Source organism: Acomys russatus, chromosome 2 (genome assembly GCF_903995435.1).
Source record: "Acomys russatus chromosome 2, mAcoRus1.1, whole genome shotgun sequence".
Taxonomy (NCBI): domain Eukaryota; kingdom Metazoa; phylum Chordata; class Mammalia; order Rodentia; family Muridae; genus Acomys; species Acomys russatus.
In genome coordinates this window covers 89,403,268-89,418,719 of record NC_067138.1, presented here as the reverse complement: position 1 = coordinate 89,418,719, position 15,452 = coordinate 89,403,268, and the positions used below count along the sequence as shown (strand labels likewise).

The 15,452-nt window shown below is 42.0% G+C and overlaps 1 protein-coding gene across 1 annotated transcript in view; it reads left to right on the top strand.

The window, feature by feature from the left end:
* The window catches only part of Ttc39b (tetratricopeptide repeat domain 39B), a 64,017-nt gene extending 61,510 nt beyond the window's left edge, over positions 1–2,507 (top strand). Inside the window, exon 19 of the mRNA XM_051163821.1 lies at positions 1,506–2,507. Within this exon, the coding sequence (XP_051019778.1) occupies positions 1,506–1,596 (91 nt within the window). The 3' untranslated portion in view covers positions 1,597–2,507. The remainder of the gene's footprint in view (positions 1–1,505) is intronic.
* Positions 2,508–15,452: the final 12,945 nt, after the last annotated feature.

The following is a 15,452-nucleotide window of genomic DNA, read 5'->3' as shown; positions in this document are numbered from 1 at the left end:
AACATAAACATGCTTTCCTGAGATTTCAGAACCATCTCTGTCTGCAGCTCCCCTTCATAGGATGGGCTTTTCAAAGTGGCCAGAGATCGTGGCCAGACATTAAGGAAATACTCAGTTATTCTTTGGTAAATCTAAGTAACAGGTTCATTTTAATTTGTGAATGTCAGAATATATCATATTGACACTCATCAAAGTTACCAAGAAAGTGTAAAAATAAAAAAAGATAGAAACACTACTTACTTCAGAGGAGGCATTGGCTGCCTGTCTGCTGAGGCAGAGTATGAAACCAGGAGACCTAAATCGAAGCTGCCTCATCCACTCTGCCAACTCCTAACAAGGTCAACATGAGTGATTTAAGTGTGTGCCTTAGTTAGGGTTTCTATTGCTGTGAAGAAACACCATGACCATGGTGACTTTTTTTTATTTTTTGTTTTTTGTTTTTTTGGTTTTTTTTGAGACAGGGTCTCTCTCTGTAGCCTTGCCTGTCCTGGACTCGCTTTGTAGATCAGACTGTCCTCAAACTCACAGCAATCCACTTGCCTCTGTCTCCCAAGTGCTCCCCACTCTTGGTGCATGGCGACTTTTATAAAGGAAAACATTGATTTGGGGCTGGCTCACTGTTCCCAGGTTTAGTCCAGCATCATGATGGCTGAGACATGGCGGGATGCAGGCACACATGGTGCTGAAGAAGGAGCTTGAGAGTTCTACATCTCCATCAGAGGCCCTGGACCTCAAAGCCTGCCCCCAGTGACACACTTCCTCCCACAGGCCACACCTTCTAATAGTGCCACTCGCCATGGGCCTCTGGGGCCATTTTCACTCAAACCACCACAGTCAGATTTTTTTGAGTAATCTTTGGCTTTTGTGCCCCCCGCTTTTCTTTCCACTGGTTCTGGGGATTGATCCCAGAGTCTCTGTGTTCCAGGCAGGTTCTCTTCCACTGTGCTCCACCCCTCTTCTTCTATGGCCCCGCCTGACACTGGCCTAATTGAGCCATTGATGACAAAGCCACCAATACCTTGCATGAGAACTGGAAGAAATGGTTTTGGGGTAACAGGGTAATCCTGCTGTCTTTGTTAGGGTAATTTCAGGTGGGTGTCAAGGTGTTTTTCTTCTGTTGAATAATGGATTGTTCGTCATCACTATGTTATATGAACCTGCCGGAACATTTTCCTCTTAAATACGAAAGTTGAGCTATTGAGCAATACTTAACAAAATGTGCCATGCCCTCATGCCCTTGCTGTAGTTGTGGTATGGTAATTCGAATGCTACTCATAGTGTGACCTTTTAAGTCACCACCAGAGAAGCTTCTCAAAAGCAAGAATGCAGACTCACTGTTCACTTTGCCCCACAGAAAGAATCTGCTTTTTACTCAGTTTTGTTAATACACATTAAAGTTAGAAAGTAAACAGGCGATCAGAGGGAGGTGGCGGGGGGAGAGGCAGGGCCCTGCTGGACAGAGAGGTGGATGCTGACAGTGCAATTTTATCATTCATTGTCTTCAGAAACAACTACAAAGATTACTCCTTGGAGTCCAGACTACACTTCAGAATTCAAGCAGCTCTTCACCTCTGGAAGAAACCGTCCTCAGACTGATCCGGAACACACAGGATGGTGTCCTCCCCAGTCAACACTGATTCTTGCTGTGGACATCAGTCCCTGTGGCAAGGTGGAGCCGCGACCCTTCAAATAAGAAACAGAAAACCTATTGTCAGGCCTTTCCTGTCATTGGAGTGGCTTACTGTTGGTCTATATATTTTCCCCTATGGAATGACATTCAATACTGTATAGAAATTCTTGTACTGTGTCTTTAAAAAGAATTTCACATTAGATTTCAATTGAGAGGTGAAATCTTTTAAAAGACCATCAAGTACAATAAAGTCTAGTTAGATTATTTATTTTTTTAATGTGAGAATTAGTAATGTTCAAGTAGCAAATAGCTTTATCAGCTGAGCCATTTCTAGATTGGCTTGCCCTTTAGACTTCAGATATATTTTATTGCTTAGTATTTAAATCTCACAGCTAAAATAATATAATAGTGGCTTCCGGAAGATTCTGGATGAGTGAAGCAGAGGGCCTGAGGTGGGTAAAGTGTTCCTAGGCTGACGGGACCTGTATCTCTACAAGATGGTGCAGTTGTAAGATCTCGGGTTTCCACTCTTCTCGTTGGTTGAAGGTGGTAGCATTTTCCAGAAACTATCCTGTATTTGAATGTATGCATATCTGACCCAGTAATAGCATTCAGTCATTTCTTATGTATGTAAGGGAAGAAAGGGCTGTGTTTTAGAACTCCCTAACCTTAGTGCTGAATCCTGAAGTACAGGCTTTGACTACCTTTCTTATAGGAAGGAAAGCTGCTGCTTTAAATGACATGTAAAATACCAGTCATCTGTACACTTATGATGCCGCTGACCCAGCGCTGATGGTTCCTTTTAAGGATCTGGGCTGCCCTTTGGTTCTCTGAGTAGAAAACAGAGTCAGAGCATCAGCAGATGTCCTTCCCGCAGCCTTCACGCCTGAAGACCACCATATCTTCCTCATTTGTGAAATAGAGAAAGAACAGGTGGCTTTAAAGTTCTCTTTGAGTTTTATAACCCTGACTCTGTGGATTAGGCATTTTCAACAATGTCTAGCATTTAATACAAACTCTTTCCATTTAGAATGGTTCATAGTGTTTTTTTTCCCTCTCCTCCCAATCACCTGCCCGTTGTAGGTATTACAGCTGGGGGCCAGAGTCCATCCAGTGATGAAAAACAGTTCGTGAGTCCATGAATCGGGGCTTTTGTCCCATTTCTACTGATTCAAAGGCCAGTAACTTGTCTAGATGGTAGATAGCTCCACCTCTCCAAGACAGAGCCCCAAGTTTGTAGGTAGGAGTCCCTCTCTGTTGGTTAATAGTTAACAACATGAAGCCAACAACTTACACTTTCTAGGACTTGGATTTTCCAATGGGAATGACAGGTAGCACTCAGTGCTCTGAGGCCTCAGTTAGTTTGTGCATTCTGTAGCTTTCTGTACACTGGGGAGGCTGTGCACCCATGGGTGAGTCTGATAGGTGTGGCTTTGTGCGTGGCTTACAGAACCTGCATGAGAGTATCAGCTGAGTCCTTGGTCTCCGCTGTACAGCGAAATGAGTATGAGCATTCAGAAACCTTTCAGCTTATGCATTTAGAGTGACAATGGCCCAGATGGTAGAGTGGCTCCTGCTGTCCCCCATGCTCAGCTGACACTGGTGTTGTGTTATTGTACCATTTCTTTAGGACCATTGTTCAGATAATATGGGGCAGATGTCATTATATCACATTCATGTGAATTGCACAACTAACTACAGATAGAAGGGGGAAATTGTCACAATACTATAGAAATATGTTTGAGAATTATATATGTGTATGTATGTGTGCATATATATATATATAACTTTGAAGAAAAGTTTATAAATTCTTTAAGAGAGATTTGATAATATTTTTAAAGCATGATATATTCATATGATTAAATAATATAGCCAAGCTTGGTGGCACAAACCTTTAATCTCAGTACTTGGGAGGCAGAGGCAGGCATATCCCTGAGTTTAAGGCCAGCCCGGTGTGCATAATGAATTCCATCAGCCAGAGCTACACAGTGAAACCATGTCTCTAAACCCAAAACTAATCAAACAAAAAGAATATATATTCATACTTTGTGAGAAACTGTCAGAACTCATAGTCTGTAACAGTAAATTCCCATTCTGGTATAAAATGAAAAAAAAAAAAAAAAAGCTAAAAAATGACTATTTTAGGAGCTGGAGATATGGCTCAGTAGTTAAGAACACTTCTTGCTTTTCCAGAGGACCAGTGTTTGCTTCCCAGCACTCACGTCAGGTGGTTCTCAGCTGTCTGTAACGCCAGAACATCTGACACCCACTTCTGGCCTCTGTAGGCACCCCAACACACATGCCATATAGTCACAAAGAAACACACACATACACATAAGTAGATAATACCAAACAAATTCCCCTGTGCTGTTAGATTTTGTTTTGTAGCCTTTTGTTTTAATTGCTCATACTCTTCCTGTCAGTTAGAGCTGTGTGTCTAGTGGCTTTATTAATACTGCAGTTTACTGTCATGTTCAAGATACTGTGCTGGCACCAGTTTCTTAGGATATTTCTAAGAATCATCTTTTAAAGGCTGTTCTGTGATTTAGGATGGTTTGTGAAGAGTGAGTGTCTAAGAGACAATGTTTTATGTAATCACTTCTTTGAGAAGCATGGGGAGTGGGCTGGCTTTCCAGCGTTTCTGATGACAGTTTAGATAGCCACTGGCAAAGTTGCCTGTTTTATTTTTAAATTGTGAGGCAGTGTTCTGATTGGCACTCTGTAAATAATCAAAGTTGTGCTTCAGAGCCTTGGTGGGAAGGAAAGCTTGACCTTTGCTTGACAGTTAGCGGAAAGCTAACTACATCAACTCCTGTGTGTATCTATCTGAACGCTTGCTCTGCCTCCACATAGGAGACGCTCCCAACTTACAGAGTGGGCAGTTCAGTGGCTGTCCACCTCTTCTGAGGACCGGAGGAGACAAAGAAGGAGGAGCTACAGGGAGATAGAGTCCAGAACCCTAGATGTGAGGGACAGTCTGCACTCAGGAGAGCAATCCAGCAGGCAGCCAGCTCTGTGGAGAAGGGTGAGTTTAGCAGTTGTGGGTGGCTGTCATTCCTGCCTGGGCAGGGTCTGGGTTAGGTGAATTGGAAGTCAGGTCATTCGACAGTTCTTTGATCAGGCTGTAAGTTCTGAGGTGTGGAAGGGTGAAAAGGAAGTCCCCCCTCTTCAAATAGAAGTACATGTTCTTTTGTCAGCAATTCTACTGTGATGGGCACCAGCAGCACCTGCTGTCAAGGCTTGTCCTGTTCTATCTCATCTGTCCTGTGATGTCTGTTGTGACTATACCTTAGTAGAGCCCTACTCCCTGGACAGTAAAAATAATCTAAAAAGTCTTTATGACCAAGTGGAAAAATTAATTCTAGAATTATTCTAGTTAATTCTCTAGACATTTGGTTTTTTCTATTGCCTTTTTACTGCCTTGTTGTAGTTTCTGTGTTCCTGAATTTCCAATTCTAGTGCATGTAGTTGAATTAGTTAATGAAATTAGTTAATGAATTGATGGAAATCCTAAGCATTTGTGATTCCCCAGGTTTGGGATGGATCTTAGAAAATTCTGTTGTCCTTTAAGCATATTGCGTCTTCTGTCCCTCTCTGTTGTGCAGTAGCCACTTGACGCCTGCAGCTACTACACTCCTGAGACGCTCATGGCTGGTGGGCCTCCCTTCTTACCTGTAGCAGTTCACAAAGCCTTGCTGGGTTCTTGTCCCCTGGCATTCTGATATTACCTGCTGTCTGCTGTGACTACCGTTCCTCATCTGTTACATCAACTTGTTGCAAACATCTCTCAGTAGTTTCCTTGGTCTGTCCTGTGTATTTGGCAGATCTTACAGCTCCGTGGCTTGTGTGAACATTGGTCTTACCCACTTCACGCCCTGTGAACTCCCTGTGTGCCCATCTAAAAGTCCTTATGTTTAAGATGACTAGGTTAGTCTTATTTTATAAACCTTCTTTGTATGTCACAATTGTTAGGGCTGTAAAAACATTCATAGATTACATGAGTAAAATAATTTGTGGAAACTTTGTAATACTTTTGCGTTATCAACATGCTAACATTGACCCTCCTAACTAGCCCAATATACTGTTTAAAGATTATTAGGCACAATTTATCCACGTAGGCAATAATGTGGATAGTGATTTAACTAAACTTAAATATCTTATGCCTTCCAATTGCCTATTATGAACATTTTGAGTGTGTGAGCCTATGTGACATACAAAAATGTGAATGTTAATGTCTTTAAGCACCTTGGATTAGCTACAGTGATAGATCTAATGTATCAGTAGACTGGTCTATAGATAAGCAATATAAGATAACCCACATTGGATAACCCTTCATGACATTTTAGGAATGAAAGGGTTTCTCCAAATTGCTCTCTGTCCCACAGCCCAATTATTTACGTATTTTTCTTTATGTGTTAAATTGCTAGAACCCTGTCTCATTTTGGTTTATTGTATTTGGTGTTAGCTTTTGTTATTTTAGAATGTTGATCTTGAAATGTAATATAAAGGGCACATCAGACTTTATCAGTAAGGAATACAGACCTCGTGTTGAATGGTTCTATCTGATCTGGGCAGATTTCATATGTGAGGACAATTTAAGACCATCTCAGTCCAGTTATAAAACTTCATTACTGCAGAAAGACATGACAGAAGAACTATTCTATGTATTGAGATGGCTGAGCAGGTTCTCAGTCCGAACCACACAAAAGGATATGTAGACTTAGCATTGGAGGAAACCTCAGCCCCATTTCCTCCTGATTGCAGGGTACAGTGACATGGGCTCGGTACAGTGACATGTGCTCAGCACAGTGATATTGCAACAGGGCTTCGTGTGGGAAGATCAAAATGGCTGCCTCACCGTATTAAATAATAAAGAATGTCTGCTCATGCCTACAGGGTGAATTTCATCTGGTTTCCTTGTTTGTGGTGCTAGAAATGGAACCCCAAAAGCTAATGTATGCCTAGTAAATACTCTTCAACCAAGCCACACCCTCAGCTCCAGGCTGAATGTTAAATAGGAAAAGTTATGGTAACAACAAACTTAATGACAACAAACACACAGTGCACCTAGTATGCTAATCCAGTCATTCTTAGATGTGTATAATTTAAAGGACGAATTCAGGAACATGTGCATACTACATTGGGAACATTTGTTTTATTGCACCTTAACTTTTTTTTTTTTCCTTTTGTTTAACTTTGAATTAAAATTCTTGGTAGTTTGGGCACCAAAAGAAAAAGAAATTTGTTTTCAGTGGACCAGAACTTATAATATGGGTGTCTGAATAACTGAACACATTAAAGAATATGAATTACCTTTATTTTGGAAGGAGTCGCATTATTTTGAATGTAAAGTATACTCAGTTTGAAGTTGTGGTCCATTCCGCTTGAGAGATTATACAGACATCTTACTCCAGTCTTATCTTTAAAGGAGCAGAATGCCCAGGTCACAATTTTGGAGACAGTAAACAAATATAAATGATTTTCACAAATTCCCTTTTTTTCTTGAAGTGCTTCCTCCCCCCGCCCCCTGTCCAGTAGACAGATCTCCTCTTGTCCACTCCTGTACTAGGACTTAAACCAAGGGTACAGGCACACGTACTAAGTAAGCACTGGACCACTGAGAACCCAGAACAAGTAATTTTTCTAAAGGAGGTAATTTACGCGGAGAGAGAGATTATGGTAAGCATCTTAAATCTCAGGCTTTTGATTCTGTTTAATGACATGAAAATAACTGTTGGGTCTAGATTGCCCATGGTTATAGAGAATGACTGTGTGTCTCTGTACAGGAAAGCACTTCCCGGACAGTAGTGTGCGGTGCTGCACTGAGTTACCGGGTCATGGAAATTCTAGAGCCAGGTGTTTATTTTTTCATCATCTTTCCTTTTGTTGACTATGGGCATCTGAACACCTGAATGAATATCAGCTGTCTCTTTATAGATTACTATTTTAAAATATTTATTTCAAATGTTCATAGAACAGTCAATTTTTGATGCAAGTTATATACAAAGGCAAATATATATATTTAGTAACTGAGATGTATTATTTTATTGCACAACTTATTTTCCAAAGCAAGTTTACTTTGTAGATGTTTGTCTTTTGAGATTTTTTTCCCCCTCAAAATATAAAATGTAAGCCTGTTTTCTCTTCCGGTGTAAGTGGCTTTCATGATAATATTTGCTTTTCACTTATTTTTAGATTTAGCAAAAGTAAGACATTTGTAAACAACTTTGGAGTTTCCAGTTGAATCACTGGAGCTCCTATCTGTTCTTAGGATTCAGTGTCATGTGGTCAAACTTGGTAGCATTCCCTTGTCTCAGTTTCCTTTCCTCATTGCACTTGAGTGTGGTCTCCTGTTGTTCATTTTCAGCAATCAGTTTTAGAGAGGAAAACTGTTGGAGAAATTGAAGAGGTTTGAAGAGGTTAGAACTCTTTATAAAGTGGACACGTTATTAACATCCGTCCACTAATCAATGGCTTAGGTTCGGGTCCTAGAGAGGAAGAGACAATCTAGAAACTTTTCCATCAGTCTAGAAGAAGAAAAGTATGAACTGATATTTTTCATGTAAAAGCTGTGTTCCCCATGACTTTTCATATGTTGATTTTATGTTATCACCTGTTTTCAACATGAAGACAACAGTTCCTGTTTCTATTTTTACTACTTAGACAGTTTTGAAAACAGATGTGATATTAGAAATTGTATTTTTAAGTGCAAATAAATCAATTTGAAAGTCAGTGTTTTCCCTTTCCTTCCTTTGTACCTCACAGAAGGCTCTGTGTTATTAGATATATATTTAAGTTGCCAGATTGTTTTCAGAATTCTTTATTTTCATATTGTAACCAGTTTACCTACAATGTGCAATTGAATTGTTATTTAAATAAATGGCACTTGATGGAATTACAGTCTTGTTCTAGTTGGTCTACATGTGAAAGCTGGGCACAGCACCCATTTGGCTGACCCTTAATTGTCATGTGATTTAGGCTTGACTTTTTGTTTCTTGGCGAGACTTCTCCTCTCAACCTAAGAGGCAGGAGTTGAAGCCCACCCCCCCTTTAAAAAAAGGATTTACTTATTATTTATACAGTGTTCTGACTGTTTGTATGCCTGCAGGCCAGAAGAGGGCACCAGATTGCACTATAGATGGTTGTGAGCCACCACTGTGGTTTCTGGGAATTGAACTCAGGACCTTTGGAAGAACAACCAGTGTTCTTAACCTCTGAGCCAACCTCCCCACCCCAATGAAGGCCCTTTTTAAAGCCATACTCCTGGCTGAGCCCTGGACATGAAGTGAGAAATGGGATGGATCACTTGCCCTGAGGGAGGGTTGCTGGCTCTTTCATCGTTGTCTAATCCTTCAAGTAGCCCAGAGGATTAAACTAGCTGCTGACACGTCCAGTTGAAGCATTCACTGCAGCAAGAAGACCAAGAACTGGTCTCTGAAAAGCAGGTGTGTTTTAGACTAGACTTGCCTAGATCGTTGCCTGCGCTTTCCTTATCAAATCGCTTGACTGGCCAAACTCCGCTCAACTCTAATGTAAAATCGGAATGACTTCCTACTCCATTCAGTCTAAGGAGAACCAATCAAGGGACATGCGAGTACCACACGGTGGACTAGTCTTAACATCAAATTCTTTTTCTGTACCACAAGCTGGCTCCTTTGTCTAGAATTTAGGCTTTCATTTAGGCTTTCATTTGCCCACTGACAAAAGAAATGGAGAGATGCAATCCAGATGTGCGCTAGAAAAATAAAGAAATGAGGATGATGACCAGTTAACCTGCCTGTGCGTTGTCATTCTTTAGCCATTCTAATGTGTCCTTTGGAATTTAGGGAGACCTAACTATGTATTTCCTAAATCATGGCTCTACAATAAGCTATATTAGTCCCTTTGAGATGAGAGCTGTAGTTTTTTGTGTGTGGACAATAGATCTATAGACACACTAGTTATAGCTCTTGGGTCTTGAAAACGACAAGTTAGTCTAAAAGCAACAACATGCAAAACAGACACTGAGTAGAAAAGGGGTCTTAAGGGACCCAGGCTGCTTATATGGGGCCCTTTAGGATATCCCTGATTTCAGAAAGGACACATTTCTGGAGGTCACTTCCTTTAGGTTACTGCTTACAGTTTCTAGGAACAAACAAACAAAACTCCTCTTTCCAACACACTCCATCTATCTGTCTTCATTTCGACCAGTGAGTCCAGTCTGCATTGCCCTCATCTAGTTCTGAACTGCCAGAGTCCCCAGCCTGCAGGACATATTTTACGTGTGATTTCAGTGTTAGGGACTTACGGAGGGTGGGGCAGAGACAGGATGTTTGTGCATGGTGGTGCTTAGTAATTAGGAGGCAGAAGTAGACAGGTCTTTGTTACGTAGTGAGTTCCAGCCGGGGCCATATAGTGAGACTGTGCCAAACAACAGAAACAAAAGAGAAAAAACAAACCAAGAGTGTCCCTTTTCATGGGGCTTGGTGGCCAGTAGAATGGGAAGCCATGAAGATTTTTGCAACGTAGGAACTGATCATCTGTTAATCCTCAGGCGGGCTGGTGGCCGGTTGTTTTTTGTTTGTTTGTTTGTTTGTTTGTTTAAGTTTAGTTACTTGACAACGGCCAACCCCATGCTCGTTATCTACTCCTGCTCTCCTGCTACAAAAGCCATTTCAACAAGAACCTGAGGGCTTCAAACTTCGAATGTTTACTATCTGGTTCTTAAAAGGCACTCAGTTACCCTGCCTTCTATAGAAGCTGATAGCTGAAATAGGGAAAAAAAAAAAAAAAAAAAAAAAAAAAAAAGAGTTGAGTAAAGAGAACTGGAACCTTAAAGTAGGGAAGGGCATCAGCTGTGGTTGTAATCTCCACTCCCTGAAGAGGTGAAACTAGAAAGCACAGTTGGTTGGGAGAGCAGCTAAACAGAGATCAAGGGTAGGGCGGTTCAGGCCAATGAGACATGGGAAGGCTTTGATACCTTATGTATTCTAGTCATTGAACGGATGTGTAACTGGCCTGGAGGGAGAGAGGGGGGACCTTAGCAGATAGTGAGTAAGTTAGTGAAATAAGCAAAAAGGCAGAGACTCTTAGCTAGCAAACTTTATTTATTTATTTAATTTTTAAAAATATTTATTATGTATACAGTGCACATTAGATCACATTATAGATAGTTGTGAGCCAACATGTGGTTACTGCAAATTGAACTCAGGACCTCTGGAAAAGCAGTCAGTGCTCTTAACCGCTGAGCCATCTCTCCAGCCCCTCAGCTAGCAAACTTATCCTGTAACACAAGATATTCCAGAGTCAGGGAGGATAATTTCTCACGTGCTACCGGCAACAGTCAGCCTCATTTCCCTCGGTCTGCCATCTAGTGGGTGACACAAGAGGGGCCAGGCAGATGCTGCATCCTCAGTGGATTTCTGTCATAGCTGAGGTGTCCCAAAGGCAGGGAGCCTGAATGCTTTATAGTAGATAGCAAGCAAACCTCCCTGTCCTTGGAAGAGAGAGATTATCTTTGTCAAACCGGACAGGAAAGAAATCAGAATATTTTGCTTTTATCTTGACAGCTGATCAGGGTCTGAACACTTTAAGCAAGACAGCCTGGAGCAAAATTAGTGTTTTTGTTTTGTTTTGTTTTTCCCTTGGAGGAATAGCAAAGAGTGAGAATATAAACCCTGTGGAGGATTCTCACAGTGAGGAGCAGAAGACACTGTGTAGTATAGTGGAGCCACTTTAAGAATGTTCCCTCTGCAGCAAGGAGCCATTTGTTTTCAGGGAGTGAGTGGACTGAGCTGGGAGTGATTAGGCGAGTCTGTCCTGGGCGTCCTGTTGGCGCTAGGCTTGTAGACAGGGCCAACGCTGGAAGATTGAAGCCTATAGCGGAAGTTAGCCAGGAAGTAACAACCTCCAGGACATCCAGAGTGTGGCATCTGGAGTTTGGGTCGGAAAACTGGAAAAATGGAGTGATGTCGGCCAAGATGGGCGATGCGGCCAGTAGTGGACTCATGGAGAAGGTTCTATGTAAGAGCACAGCTGTCACCTCAAAGGAAAAGTAGTTTATTCCAGAGCCAAATATGAGTGAGCATGACCCATGAACACAGATTCAGTTACCCCAAGTTCCATGTTCCGAGGCAGCAATTTTATAAGCTTTTTATAGTAACAGAACAAAAGAAAGCCAGTCATAAGGCATTTTTCAAATACTCTGGTGGTTACATGAGGTAGGCGGGTTCTAGAAAGGAGGGGAGGACTTTGCTGTCTCACAACACATTAGCCTGTTGATGATTGGAAAACCATGGTTTTGTTTTGTTTTTCTTTGTTAAAGTCATTCCAAAGGAATTTTTTTTTTAAAATTTTTATTTGTTAGAATGTTAGGTCCTAGACAGACGTGGGAAAGAGGGAGCTAGATGGCCCAAGATAAATTGTAACCAGGCTCTGGACACATGGCATTTTAATCTCTCTACTGCATGGCTGTCCTGCTTTACTTGGCTGGTTCAGCTTGAGCATCAGGTGGAGATCTTTCAGCTGTTTTGAGATTGTGAAGGCAGGTGTGTAAATGACTCTAGAATTTGGGGTTGAGGTTTGGGAGCCCTCAACAGCATGGCATGAAAAACCAGGTGATTACAAGTGTCCATGCTTCCGACGAAAGCTTTGAAGGTGCTATCAGCTGATGTGCTCTGAGCTCAGTCTCCAGGTGAACACAGCTGTCACCAGGGTGGCTCAGACCTGACAGCACTCAGAGGCCTTGGTGGCTACACCTGGAGAGAGGCCACACGGGAACACAAACACACGCCATTCTGTGTTAGCTCCTTTCCTTGCGTTCAAACACTGAAGGTTTGAATGGGGTCCCCCAATCATCTTGTCAACTCATCAGGTGTAGTGTGAACCTGACACCCTGTGCAAGAGGCCACGGTCTGGACGCACGCTGGATTCTGTGCTGCTGCAGCTCCTCAGACCTTTGTCAAGGACCCAGCGGAGCTCTGTGCCCTAATGGTTTTGATCTGTGGGCCTAGCCTCCTGGGATGTTGTGGCATCTCCCACTGTCTGCTCAGGGCCATTTAAAGCCTTTTTTTTTTTTTTTTTTTTTTTTTTTTTTTAAGAAGCAGCAGCCATCAAGTTTGAAAAGCAGTTGTTATTTCCATTGGTCTTTAAAGGAAAACCTTTTCTATGCGTTTAACGTCCTATAATCGAAGTTGAACAGCATTCCTCAAGCAGTTCCCTTCCATCACCTAAATTTAATAAAAGAAAAGCATGTGACAGGAGACTGGAAAACTACAGAAAAGCATATGACATTTTATCAGTAATTAGGACCTGGGCTTAATTATATATTCCATGGGCCCTGAAAGCCAAACTGAGCCTGTTAGATTGGATAAAATAAAACACCACTAGTACCAAGGCCACGTATAAAACACGAGTTCTGTTGATAAAACTTGGAGGGCCTTTGTCTGAGGTTCTGAAGACTCCCATATATCTAAAAGAGTCAGAGTATCACTTGAGCTTTAAGTAGATGGGGAAATCTAGCATAAAAATCTCAAATCTTAATTAAGAAAATTTGGCGAAGTCGAACAAGAAGCCGCTGCAGGGGGTGGGGGAAGGTTTATTTGCATTTTTAGCCCCACTCTGAAAGCCGCAGAATGCCTTTGGAGCAGAATGCAGCAAATTTGATGAGAATCTTGTTCTCTGAGCAACCAATTGTATCAACATTGCCGCGTGCCACCGCCGCAGCCAGCGTGCCAAAAATAACATGAAAGGAACGTCCGCAAATCTATTTAGAAGTACGCCAGTAATTTCTGCTTTTGTGATCATTTCCAAGAATACTCCTAGCCAAACATTAAATGGAAAACAGGAAGAACTCATTCTGGTCCTGCAAGCTTCATTTTTTTCCTTTTACTTCACTTATTAGTGATTTGTATGGCTCTACTATAAATAGTTCCACAGCGAGCCCAAAGCACTTAAATGACAACGAGAGCACGTTCCTCTTTAGTTTCAGTTAAAATCTCGGGATACTAACCATTTCTGGATCTGTCCTTCATTATCAAATGATAAATCTTAAAAAAAAAAAAAAAAAAAAAAAAAAAGACGATCTGTTTGGCTAACTTTGAGGAAAATACAGGCATGGAACTAAACCTTTTTGTCCATGGCATGACTTTTCCAAACAGAGACAGACTCCTTTATTTCGGGAAAATACGTTCTTAAATGATGGCTGTGATGCTTTGGTATTTTCCCATTTCCTTTCCTTGTTCCCACAGTTCCCTTACTAGGCATATCTGGGGACCATGCAAACCTTTATGATGCTCGTCAGTCTCTTAGGAAATGTGTCTCTTTGGACATCTAAGAGCTTGGGGATTCTTTTATTGTCCCCTGATCACCGCCTGAGGTTTATGCACAGCTTTTATCCGGTATGAGCAGGAACACACTCCTTCGCCTCTCTTCCTTTCCCAGGCGCTCTTCCTAAGGTCAAATCTGGGAAGGCTTTACCTTATGGGGACTTAGTGTCGGAAAGATGAAGGCTTAAGTGGAAGAGGCTTGTGTTAGTTAGTTTTCTGTTGCTGTAATAAAACACCATGACTAAAAACAACCGAGGGAAGAAAGGCTTTATCTTTGCTCACAGTTCAAGACGGATAAGGGGCATACGACAGAGAAGGCGGGGCATGGTGACAGGCAGGAGGCTGATTGGTCACATTTTCATCCATACACAGGAAGTAGTAAGAGAACAGGAAGCAGAGTGGGGCTATAAACACTCAAAGCCTGCCGCCAGTGATGAACTTCTTTCAACAGTGCATGTCTCCTAATAGTTTCCAAATACTGTCACCCATTGAGGATCAAGTGTTCAAATACATGATCCTGAGTTGTGTGCGAGTGTGTGTGTGTGGGGGGGGGGGGGGCGGCGGCGGCGCATTTCTCATTTAAACCACCACAGAGTTGTATGATATTTTATGTTAGTGAGACTAGCCCTTGGAAAAGATGTAGGCCTCATGCTTAGAAAGGCACACAGCTTTAATCCCAGCAGGTGGGAGGTAGAGGCAGGTGGACATCTGAATTTGAGGCAAGTGTGGTCTATAGAGTGAGTTCCAGGACTCCATAACTACACAGAGAATCCCTGTCTTGAAAAACAAACAAACAAGCAAAACAATAGAAAAGGAAGGAAGGGAGGGAGGGAGGGAGAGAGGCAGGCAGGCATGGTGGCTCACGCCTGCAATCCTAACAGTCGGGAGACTAAGGCAGAACGTTAAGGCCAGCCTGAACAATACAGTGAGACTTTATCTCAAAGAAAGAAAAGGAGGAGAAAACTAAAAGATAGAAGAAGTGGAGGAGGAGAAGGAGGAGAGACTACCTGGTAAGGCTTGGATCGATCATCAGACAAAGGTAGAGTTGTTTGGTATGGTGCTCTTTTAGCCACATTCACCAGAGTCGTTCATCACCAGGCCAGATGCCATCCCTTAGCCACTGGCAATGAGTGTCTGGAGGACTGGCCATAGTGCGGCTTCATGTAGTAATTCTAAGATTTTCACATCTCAAAAAAAAAAAAATTTTTTTTTTAAGGAATGGGGAGGGAGAAAGGGAGAGAGTAGAATGCACCAAAGTCATCTTTGAATATTATTGCTGTCTAAGCATCAAAGGAGGCAGTGGAGAGACAGGGTTTCACATTGGTGCACCTCTGTGTCCCTCCAAGATGACCTCTTCTTTCTCTCTAGGAGAACTCCATGCCCTTACACTTAGTTATTTGTCCACATAAGAAATAGTAAGCGCCCATGACTAGAACTATACACTCATCGGGTCGAGTATGGGTGATGAAGTGACCCAAACCTTTGGAAAAATGGTCCCAAAAGGTGAGTTATTGAGG